Raw genomic sequence first — 12,664 nt, 5'->3', positions numbered from 1 at the left:
CAATAAATGTAAAATATTTTATATTTGTCATCATGCAGCTGGTATTTATTATTATATTTTAGAAAATAGATTTTATTTCTGAAATCTTGTATTTTTAATTTGGGTCCACTTTAAGGAGATTTCTGAGCTTGTCTGGAGTCAGAACTATACATTTCACTTTGCTCCAAATCTGTATTCCTTTTCTTTCCTACAGCAGTTTAAGGTCTTGATACAGAAAAGGGTGCTAAGTGTTAGCACGCCAGTGAAAAGCCACTTTGCATGTGCTAACATGCTTTGCACGTGCTAAGTAGTTAGCACATGCAAACTACTTAGCACCGTAGTTAGCACATGTAAACTACTTAGCACCGTAGTTAGCACATGTAAACTACTTAGCACCCTAGTTTTTTTTTACAAAAATTAGTGTTTTCCATTCTGTATATACAAATGTGCTCCTAAAATTGTACATAGGTAGATCATTTTGACTTGCTAATTTTTGAACATAGCTCACATGCCGAAAAAGCGTTGGCAATTTTTGAGCGTTTAGGGAGATTTTCAAAACGCTAGCGATTTCCCTAAACGCTCAGCTAATGTTAATGGATGGGCCGAATTCCACTGGAGCGATTGCGATTAGCAATATCGCAAACACAGGACATGCAGCATTTTTAGCAGTTAGCTTTTGCATTAGTGTTTTTGCAATGTAAAGTATATAAACGCTGGCGTAATCGCTCGTCCTACACAGAACGATTTTCTAGCGTTTTTTTTTTAATTACTGCACACTGTAAAAAATGTAAATTAATTGAAAGGACCAATCAGAATTAAAAACATTCATCGCAAATCGCTACACAATCGCTGGCAAAAGGCTTACACTTTTTAAAATCGCTACCAAAATCGACAGAAAACGCTCATGAAATTGCTTACAAAACGCTCATTAAAAACACTAGCGATTGCGATTAGCGATAGCGCTTTGTAGTGGGTTCCAGGCCTCAAGGATGATTTTAAAGCAGAGAGAGAGAGAGAGAGAGTTGTGTACAGAAATAAAGTGCCTCTAGCACCAGTGGTAATGTGTACCCTATTATAGAATATTAAAAAAAAACCTTGTTTTTATCAATTGTTTAAATAAAGATGGTAATTACATGTGATCACTTTCCTCTGTGGGAAGCGGGACACCCATAATCCATCACTTCAGGACAGTGGGTGGAGCCATGCATGCAAACCATTCCACATTCCTGAAGTTATGTAATGTGTAGATGTTTCACATCACAGGGGGAAGTAATCACATGCAATTGCCTGCTCTATATAATTATTTTCTTTTTGCGCATGGCTTTAGGTTCCTTTCAGTCAACTACTTTTCCTATTCTGTGTATGCTATGTTTGTAGCAGTATACAGTACTTTGATGGTGTTAACTGCACTGCTATTGTTATGCTAATAGTGTTTTTGTTAATGATATTTATGTATACTTTTTACATTTTATGCAACAACAAATAACCTAACTGTCCTGTATCATATTAAGTGCTGCGAAAACGCTCCAGGCGGCACACTATCCTTCCTGGACAATTAATGCGGCCATCTTTCATCGCCAAGCTTGACCCTGCTCTGGGAAAACAGATTGATTACAGCAATAGACAAGGTGAGCTGTATTCCTTAAATTGTAATCTCATTATTATACTAAGGTGCAGTTGTCACCAGCTTTCATCTACAGCAGTGTTTATATATATATATTTTTTATTATTATTTGACTAAAGATCTTTTTTACCCTACCCATAGGAACCCATATGAGTCCAATAAAGTTAGTTCTGCTTTGTTTATTCTTAAGTGTGCTTAAAATGTCTTAAATGGGGCCCTGATCAATAGTGATGGCAAGATGATGGCAAACAGTCCCTGTGTAGTGACCTCGGGGCTACTTCTGGGTTGAGAGGTCCATCAGTAGTGGGCAGGCACTGGCCCTGCAGCGCACGTTGTTGATTGCGAGCCTGTGACCGGGAGCGTTCTGCGCACAACATTACGCAGAGTGCTCCCAGCTGCGAGCGTGCTATCATGGAAACGCGCTACTGGGCCAGCGCCTGCGCACTATTGACGGACCTCGCCGACTCGGAAGTAGTCCCGAGGTCACTACACGGGGAATGTTTGCCAGCGAACAGTTCTTGCCATCACTACTGATCAGCAGTACAGCATACTTGCCCCATTCTGTAATACTGGCCTGTCTCCACTTGTATGTGCGCTATAACCTGTTACTTTGTGATTAGAATAATTTGAAACTAGGTATAGTGTACACAGATTTCTGTTTACATAACTACAGATCAAGGAGCCCCTCTGATGGTGGAAGAGGGGTGCTCGAATCTCCTCCATCACCACTGGGCAGCATTGTAATGCTGACACCATCCTCTGTTTTCCGATCACGTTATATCATGTTATTGGCACTCACAGGAGGATGTCAGGAGTGCAGCGCTGCGAGTGGAGAAAGAGAATCTGATCCAGCATAAATATGACAGCTCCCTGCCGCTCTCTGCATAGCCTGCCAGGCTGGAGAAGGCACACTTCCCCATAAAAAAAAACTAGATAAACCTTTTTCGGAGATTGGTTATTGTTAATAAAACGTAGCTTTTAACCCGAATTTATTAATAGCTACGTTTTATTAACAATAACCAATCTCTGAAAAAGGTTTATGTAGTTTTTTTTATATTGTAATTCAGGTGTGTTTTTTCTTGTTGATAACACTTCCCCATAGCCAGAAAAAAATGTGGCCCTGCAGCGCATATATAGTTTTACTGTATGAGGGTTAAAGGGACCCTGTGGTGTATATGAATCTACTTCTATTTTCTCAAACTGAAATATTGAATTATTGAAAGTATTGTTGCCACATATTGTCCTGTAAAAGTATTTTATACCATAGCATGTTCAGATCTGCACCCCTGCTCATCCATTTTTCAAACTATCTGTACCTCCTCACCTCACCCACTATTATTATGCTGTCTGTTCTGGTGTTTTCAGAGACAAGACAGCTTCTCTGTCTTTCCCCTCTGTGCTCCCCTCCAGCTTCAATAGCTACATAAGTGCAGCGGAGCGGCGGGCTGCGGCAGGCAAACATACCTTCCGTGTGTCCGGATGCTTCTCGCTCTAGTGACTGACGCGACTTCCGGTTTTATACAAGAAGTCGCGTCAGTCACTAGAGCGAGAAGTGTCCGCGCTGGAACGCATGGAAGGTATGTTTGCCTGCTGCTGCCCACCGCTCCGCTGCACTTATGTAGCTATTGAAGCTGGAGGGGAAAGCCCGAGGTGAGGGATGGGGGGACCGTCCCCCCTCCCCGCCAAGTGTGGCCATAGCTTTCCCCTCATGCTGCGACCCCTCCAGCCCCCCAAAACGGTCACGATAGGGCCCCAGGGTGGGGGCCCGGGCCCCCCCGCGGGCGCATGGGCTGCATCCCCTATTGTTACGCCCATGTTTCCATGACAGAAAGAGGCACTCAAAAAAAAAAAAAAAAACACTTTAAAAGTTTGCCAGTGAATGATCTTTTCACACACAGTTTAAAACGACATTCAGAGTTGGCCCAGAGGAATCTTTTGAGAGTCATGCTATCTGCTGCCTGGACTCACTGTTGTTAACCACTTGAGGACCGCCCCCAGCCGATGGGCGGCGGCAAAGTCCGGGCCCAAACGACCGCAATACGCCCATCGGCGGGGGCGGCATCAGCGGTGGCTGTGCGGCGATCGCGTCATCAATGACGCGATCGCCGCCGGCAATAGGCTCCGCCCACCCTACTCGGAAACCCGCCGGCCAATCAGCAGCGCCGGCGGGTTTCAAACTTGCGCGATCTGGCCAATCAGAGTGTATAATACACTTTGTTATTGTAACAAAGTGTATTATACTGGCTGCCTCCTCCGCTGATGGTCACTCGTCGTGCGACCATCAGAGAGGACAGGCAGCCAATAGATAAGTGCAGCAAAACACTCTTTGCCCCACACAGACCCCCCGATCGCCCACCCCAGCCCTCAGAACCCCCCCCTGACCACCCCAGCACACCACTGCTAGCACCCCACCACCCACCTAAAAACCCATCAATCACTCCCTGTCACTATCTAGGGACGCTATCCCCTAGGGTAGGTCCCTAACTGCCCCCTAGGGTACCCTGATCACCCTCCCTACCCTCAGATCCCCCCCAGACCACCCCCCAGACCACCCCCCTGTATACTGTATACGTTTGTATACAGCTGCCTTACCCACTGATCACCTGTCTATCACCTGCTTATCACCTGCCTATCACCCCTTGTCACCACCACCCATAAGAGCAGACCCTAAACTGTCCCTTGGGGGCACCTGATCACCCACCCAGACCCTCAGATTGCCCTCAGCCCCCCCCCTGCTGATAACCTCCCCAGTGCATTGTTTACATCTATTCTCCCCTGTAATCCCTCACTGATCTATCGTCACCCCCTGTGTCTGCCACCCACCAGATCAGGACCCAGTCTGCCCCGTGCGGACACCTAATCAACCCCCCACACCCTCTGATCGCCCTCAGACCCCCCCCTCCTCCCCCAATCACCTTCCCAGTGCATTGTAATTGATTGTGCTGTAATTGCATTTGATTGTGCTGACATTCAATTTCATTTTGCTGACATTCAATTTGATTGTGCTGTAATTGTATTTGATTGTCCCGTGATTGTCCCGTGATTGGCTTTGATTGGCCTGTGATTGGCTTTGATTGGCCTGTGATTGGCCTGTGATTGGCTTTGATTGGCCTGTGATTGGCTTTGATTGTCCCGTGATTGGCTTTGATTGTCCCGTGATCGGCTTTGTCCCGCGATTGGCTTTGATTGTGCCGTGATTGGTTTGATTGGCCTGTGATTGGCTTTGATTGTCCCGTGATTGGCTTTGATTGGCTTTGATTGTCCCGTGAATTGAGTGCCCTGTGATTGGCCTGCGATTGCCTTTGATTGTCCTGTGATTGTTTCTGATTGCCTCTGATTCCCCACTCACCACCACCCCCCTGTCACTATCCTAGTGATCTAAATACAGTGATCAGTGAAAACTGTCACTTTTTTAGTATCACTAGTGTTAGCAGTTAGGCCAGTTAGCTAGGCCCCTTTGTAAGTGTCAGTTAGTGCTCAGCCCACTGCACCACAGTCACTAATTAGCGTCATCACTGTCGCTAATCAACATTGGTACTATATAGTATCTGTAAGTGATCATTACTGATCACAGTCAGATCGATTAGGGTCACTAGGATCCACACAAAAAACCGCAGTGTTTGCCCGATCAGGCCTGATCGCTCGCCTGCACTTGCGTTCAGCCCGCCCCACCGCAGTGACAGAATTTTTTTTCTGATCACTGCAAAAAACACTGTACAATAGCTGTGGCACTGTAAACCTCAGTTTTGATTTATTTTTTTTTATCAAAACTCAGTGACCACAGCTTTCTACCTCTCAAATACTCCCTAAATTTAGCAGCCCACCATGGCAAGAAAGGGGTATTCCGATGATGAGGTTCTCAGGTACATGGCCCAGTCGGATGAGGACAATTGGGACGCCTCATTCGACGAATCTTCCGGGTCAGAGTTTGAACCTGAATTGAGCAGTGGCTCACTGACCGATAGTGATGACGAGGTTGAGGTCCCGGTTAAAGCCAGGCGTACCACACCCCATGTTGTTGGACCGCAGGTGGCGCAGGATCAGCCTCAAGGGCAGCAGAGTGGTGTTCGTGCTGGTCTGAGATTTCATGGTGGGGCAGGCACCAGCAGCACAACATCTCCTGGACCTAGCACCAGTACTTCCGTAAACCCTGGTGAAGTGGCGAGCACCAGCATGGAAGTTGAAACTGGTTCGGTGGCACAAGCAGTAAGATCCCAGTCGCAGCCACCAAGAAGACGGGCCCGTACTACCCCTAATTTACCAGAGGTGCTGGCAAACCCAAATTGGCAATCCCCTGATTCCGCCGCACCCGTACTTCCCCCTTTCACCGCCCAGTCTGGAGTCCAGGTGGAGACAGATAATCTAGGATCGGCCCTAGACTTTTTCTATCTGTTCTTCACCCAGGATCTCTTGGACTTAATTGTGGCAGAGACCAACCGTAAGGCCACACAATATATAACCGCCAATCCGGAAAAGTTCCTTGCCCAGCCTTTTCGGTGGAAACCAGTCCAAGTTTCCGAAATTAAATTTTTTTTGGGCCTTCTCCTTCACACGGGACTAGTAAAGCAGAATGTGTTGCGGTCTTATTGGTCTACGAACCCAGCACATCATGTTCCCCTGTACTCTGCTGCCATGTCCAGGACACGATTTGAGAACATCCTGCGCTTCCTGCACTTCAATGACAACGAAACCTGTCATCGAAGTGACCACCCTGCTTTTGACCGGCTCCACAAAATTCGACCCCTCATAGACCACCTGTCATCCAGATTTGCAGATGCTTATACCCCTGACCAGGACATCTGCGTAGACGAGTCCCTCATACGCTTTACCGGGCGCCTTCGCATCAAACAGTACATCCCAAACAAGCGCGCCCGGTATGGGGTGAAACTGTATAAGCTCTGTGAAAGGGCCACAGGTTATACATCTTATTTTAGGGTCTATGAGGGAAAAGACTCAAAATTGGAGCCGGTCGGATGCCCTGACTACCTGGGGAGCAGCGGAAAGGTTGTGTGGGACTTGGTGTCACCCTTGTTCCAGAAGGGGTACCATCTTTTTGTGGACAATTATTACACAAGTGTGGCCCTCTTTCAGCACTTAAAAATAGAAAAAATCCGATGCTGTGGCACCGTGCGGCCTAGTCGCCGGGGCTTCCCCCAACGGCTCATTACCACCAGACTTCAACGGGGGCAGAGGGCCGCCTTGTGTGCTGACGACCTGCTCGCGGTGAAATGGAAGGACAAGAGGGAGGTTTACTTCCTGTCCACCATTCACGCAGACACGACAGTTGAAATTCAACGGCGAACTGAGGTCATTGAAAAACCCCTTGTCGTCCACGAGTATAATACTAACATGGGAGGGGTGGACTTCAATGACCAGAGGTTAGTGCCCTATTTAGTTGCCCGAAAAACAAGACGCTGGTATAAAAAAGTGTCTTTTTACCTCATTCAATTGGCAATTTACAACAGCTTTGTTCTCTACAGTAAGGCTGGGAGAACTGGCTCGTTTATTCAATTTAATAAACAGATCGTGATGGAACTCCTGTATCCAGGAGGTGCCGTGGCCCAACCCCAAGATGCAACTAGCCGGCTGCATGGAAGGCATTACACCTATCCAATTCCGACTACCCCAGGTCAACGAATCCGAAGAAAACGCTGTCGTGTCTGCAGCAGGGCTGGAATAAGGCGTGACACCACTGTTTATTGTCCCACCTGTCCTGACCAGCCTGGCCTATGCCTAGGGGAGTGTTTTGAGAGGTACCACGAGCAGGTACACTATTAGAGAGTAGGGAACTCCACACACAGCGGTAGGCACACAAGGGTTTCTCAGTGCTATTTCACACTGCTGCGATGCGTTAGGGCAAAATGCCTAGCAAAAGTCACACTTTGCGGTCCCCCCCTACGCCGGAAGTGCTTGACTTAACGCTAGTGCATGCCTACGTTACTGCGTGGCTTCTGTGGCAATATCGATCGGCCCGGAAGTCATGTTAGTCTATGGCGACGCAGTTCATTACTAGGCCGAATGCTACTCTTGTGGTATTGCCTGAAGGTCTGTTTTGGACGATACGGTGCGGCGGGCTCGACCCACCGGATATGTCAATATGCAGTGTGAAACCAAACATCGGGTTTCCAGAGACCCTAATACACAGGGCTGCCAGAAACCTCTCCTTTCACTTGGGACAAATTGCGTAATGTATTTCGCCACAACTCTGTGTGATTTGCACTTCGCACATTGTTCCATGGGGGAGGAGAGGTTTGTCCTCGGGAGGTAAGTTAAAAAAAAACAAAAAACAGGTAAGCAAAGAAGTTAATGTTTGGTTTGCAATGTTAAGTTTTTTATTAAAAAAAGTTCAAAGGTTATTAATGTTAATGAAGTAATTGCTTTGCTGCTTGCTTGTTTTTTGGTTTTTTTTTTCTCTTTTTCCATCCAATAACCTTCCAGGTGGACCGAGCGAACGACTAACCAGCTGCAGTACTGATGGTGCATCCTGACAGAACGTTGCGCGTCTGTCAGCTTACACACAAGTCGGTGCATGCAGCGCTGCAGGACGAGATTTCTCCTCCGCAGTCAAAAAGATACGTTTGCCAAGGCATATGGGCCGAGGAGTGGTGTTGGGGATTCATATGCTTTGGCAAACACTTTGTATCAAAAAAGAACTCTGGCAATGATTTGTTCATCCACATCGATCGGTGTGAATGGATAAATCAGGTTTGCCAGGGCATACGAGCTGGTGGGTTTGGATTTTTTAGGGCGGCAGCTCCTATGTCCTGGCAGACGCCTTCCCCTCCTTTTTGTATTGTTTTATCTTTTTTTCTTCTCTCTTTTTTTCTATCCAGACCGACCAATCAGCTGCAGCACTGATGGTGCATCCTGACAGAACATTGCGCGTCTGTCAGCTTACACACAAGTCGGTGCATGTAGCGCTGCAGGACGAGATTTCTCCTCCGCAGTCAAAAAGATATGTTTGCCGAGGCATATGGGCCGAGGAGTGGTGTTGGGGATTCATATGCTTTGGCAAACACTTTGTATCAAAAAAGAACTCTGGCAATGATTTGTTCATCCACATCGATCAGTGTGAATGGATAAATCAGGTTTGCCAGGGCATACGAGCTGGTGCGTTTGGATTTTTGGGGCGGCAGCTCCTATGTCCTGGCAGACGCCTTCCTCCTCTTTTTTTTTTTTCAAAATTTTTTGGCAGATATTTTTTCATCCACATTGATTGATTGTTTGACGTTCATTTTTCCTTTCAGCCCACAGTGCATTACCCTTATGCCCAATATAAGGAGTATAGCAGAAACTCCTAATACTGGCCATACATGTAATGATTGCAGAGACCCTAAAATGCCAGGACAGACCCCACGAATGATGCCATTTTGGAAAGAGGACACCCCAAAGTATTCCGTGAGGTGCATGGTGAGTTCATAGAATGTTTTATTTTTTGTCACAAGTTAGCAGAAATTGTGGTTTTGTGTTTTTGTTTTTTTTCACAAAATGTCATTTTCCGCTAACTTGTGACAAAAAATAAAATTTTCTATGAACTCACCATGGCCCTCATGGAATACCTTAGCGTGTATTCTTTCCAAAATGTGGTCATTTGTGGGGTTTGTTAACTGTCCTGGCAAGTGGGCGGGGTGCTAAATTTTGAGCACCCCTGTAAAGCCTAAAGGTACTCATTGGACTCTGGGCCCCTTAGCGCAGTTAGGGTGCAAAAAAGTGCCACACATGTGGTATCGCCGTACTCGGGAGAAGTAGTATAATGTGTTTTGGGGTGTATTTTTACACATACCTATGCTGGGTGGGAGAAATACCTCTGTAAATGACAATCTTTTGATTTTTTTACACACAATTGTCCATTTACAGAGTTATTTCTCCCACCCAGCATGGGTATGTGTAAAAATACACCCCAAAACACATTATACTACTTCTCTCCGAGTACGGCAATACCACATGTGTGGCACTTTTTTGCACCCTAACTGCGCTAAAGGGCCCAAAGTCCAATGAGTACCTTTAGGATTTCACAGGTCATTTTGCGGAATTTGATTTCCAGACTACTCCTCACGGTTTAGGGCCCCTAAAATGCCAGGGCAGTATAGGAACCCCACAAATGACCCCATTTTAGAAAGAAGACACCCCAAGGTATTCAGTTAGGAGTATGGGGAGTTCATAGAAGATTTTATTTTTTTGTCACAAGTTAGCGGAAATTGATTTTAATTGTTTTTTTCCACAAAGTGTCATGTTCCGCTAACTTGTGACAAAAAATAAAATCTTCTATGAACTCACCATACTCCTAACGGAATACCTTGGGGTGTCTTCTTTCTAAAATGGGGTCATTTGTGGGGTTCCTATACTGCAATGGCATTTTAGGGGCCCTAAACCGTGAGGAGTAGTCTTGAAACCAAATGTCACAAAATGACCTGTGAAATCCTAAAGGTACTCATTGGATTTTGGGCCCTTTAGCGCAGTTAGGGTGCAAAAAAGTGCCACACATGTAGTATCGCCGTACTCGGGAGAAGTAGTATAATGTGTTTTGTGGTGTATTTTTACACATACCCATGCTGGGTGGGAGAAATAACTCTGTAAATGGACAATTGTGTGTAAAAAAATGAAAAAATTGTCATTTACAGAGATATTTCTCCCACCCAGCATAGGTATGTGTAAAAATACACCCCAAAACACATTATACTACTTCTACTGAGTACGGCAATACCACATGTGTGGCACTTTTTTGCAGCCTAACTGCGCTAAGGGGTCCAAAGTCCAATGAGCACCTTTAGGCTTTACAGGGGTGCTTACAATTTAGCACCCCCAAAATGTCAGGACAGTAAACACACCCCACAAATGACCCCATTTTGAAAAGTAGACACTTCAAGGTATTCAGAGAGGGGCATGGTGAGTCCGTGGCAGATTTCATTTTTTTTTGTCGCAAGTTAGAAGAAATGGAAACTTTTTATTTTTTATTTTTTTTGTCACAAAATGTCATTTTCCGCTTACTTGTGACAAAAAAATAATATCTTCTATGAACTCACTATGCCTCTCAGTGAATACTTTGGGATGTCTTCTTTCCAAAATGGGGTCATTTGGGGGGTATTTATACTATCCTGGAATTCTAGCCCCTCATGAAACATGACGGGGTCAGAAAAGTCATAGATGCTTGAAAATGGGAAAATTCACTTTTTGCACCATAGTTTGTAAACGCTATAACTTTTACCCAAACCAATAAATATACACTGAATGGGTTTTTTTTTATCCAAAACATGTTTGTCCACATTTTTCGCGCTGCATGTATACAGAAATTTTACTTTATTTGAAAACTGTCAGCACAGAAAGTTAAAAAAATCATTTTTTTGCCAAAATTCATGTCTTTTTTGATGAATATAATAAAAAGTAAAAATCGCAGGAGCAATCAAATAGCACCAAAAGAAAGCTTTATTAGTGACAAGAAAAGGAGGTAAAATTCATTTAGGTGGTAGGTTGTATGAGCGAGCAATAAACCGTGAAAGCTGCAGTGGTCTGAATGGAAAAAAAGTGCCTGGTCCTTAAGGGGTAGAAAGACTGTGGTCCTGAAGTGGTTAAAGTGGACCTGAACTCAGAACTTCCTCTTTGCTCTAAAAGATAAGCAACAACACAATAACATTTACAGAAAAATATTAATTTATTATTATTTATTAACATTTGTTATTATTATTGTTGCAGCTGATAGAAATCTTGCAATAAATCTGCAGGGTGCCTTCTTCCTGCTTTCATGGAAGCAGACAAAGGGTTAACATGCTATGCTTACAAATTAGCTGTTCTGCCGAGGACTGCCAAGATTCCTGCACTGACAGCTTAGAGATCAAATTACAGTTGTGATTGGTCGGAGATGAAGGGGCATTAGACAGACTAAACTCTCTAAGTACATACAGGGTAGATTCATCTGTGTTTTCCCTGTTTCCTGTGCAAGAGTTCAGGTCCACTTTAACATAAACTTGTAAAGCTGTCACATGCTATAGGTAGTAAAAGGGGATGCAAGAGCATAAACAAACTGGTCACTTTGACAGTAATCAGCAGGGGTAGAATCAAAAGACTCAATAGCACTAAATTTAGGTTTTAACGTAATAAGTCTCTTTTAGACAAAGGTTGTACAGTAATTTGAAAAGAATCCAATATCAACAAGAAAATAAACTTTGCTTATACTTCTCCTCCTCTAGTATTAGTATCAGGCAGTGACATGGTTAAAAACGCATATAGCCTAACCTATGCGAAATTTGCGTAAAATAACGCGTAAAAACGCACCTGCATGCGATTTCATCAGCGGTGGAATCCAGGCGATTCCGCACCGCAATAGTGGAAACGAGCCCTGACTGCCCTTCAAAGGAGCTCACATAAAGTTTCCTGAAGGAGTAGTAACAGAAACACCTGAAAAAGTTATCTCAGTCTCACGAAAGGTGCAGTGATTGCTGCTCATGCATCATTTAATTGTATAGCTTTAACACCTGCCAATGTGTGTATAACTACAGGGCTGGAAAATACCATTAACAAACAGGTTTTTGTACTTAATTCATTTGCTTTTTTATGTGTGTCAGCTATAAAATTTCTACAAAGACGCAGCCTTGACAGTATAGTTTGAAAACAACATGGCACACAAGGAAATGACATTGAAAGCATTTCATAATAAGGAACCTGGGATAAAAAACAAACAATTGAAATAAATCGGCTGTTGAATGAGGATTATACCTGTTCTGCAGATTTATAAACCAAAGGCAGAACAGTCACTTCAGTTACAGCCCCAGCATATTGTTATTGTATACCAATATATAAATCTTTTTTAGTTGAAGTCTGAGGGATATACCATCAATTTTCAGACAATAGCATGTTACACCTGACTCAGCTGGATTCTTCCTGTTTTTTTCTGAATTATAAAAGGAAGGAAAGACTTCCATATCATCTCCTCTTCCTGACCTAGATACAGCAATGTGCTGGAAAATAAAAATAATGTGATATTATATTTAATAGCAATATGCTAAAGTCATATAATGTAACACCATAGTGACAGCACATCCAGTACTGTGCAGTATATAGTACAGT

At 44.3% G+C, this 12,664-nt stretch overlaps 1 protein-coding gene across 3 annotated transcripts in view; it reads left to right on the top strand.

Moving 5' to 3' along the window:
- Positions 1 to 12,664, top strand: part of TMC5 (transmembrane channel like 5) — a 243,192-nt gene that overhangs the window by 92,463 nt on the left and 138,065 nt on the right. For all 3 annotated transcript variants that reach the window (XM_068244746.1, XM_068244745.1, XM_068244747.1), the window contains one exon: positions 1,491 to 1,607. In XM_068244746.1, coding sequence (XP_068100847.1) covers positions 1,491 to 1,607 — 117 coding nt within the window. The remainder of the gene's footprint in view (positions 1 to 1,490; positions 1,608 to 12,664) is intronic.

The sequence above is a fragment of the Hyperolius riggenbachi genome, chromosome 7 (genome assembly GCF_040937935.1).
Source record: "Hyperolius riggenbachi isolate aHypRig1 chromosome 7, aHypRig1.pri, whole genome shotgun sequence".
Lineage (NCBI taxonomy): Eukaryota > Metazoa > Chordata > Amphibia > Anura > Hyperoliidae > Hyperolius > Hyperolius riggenbachi.
This window is presented reverse-complemented; position numbering and strand designations above follow the sequence as displayed.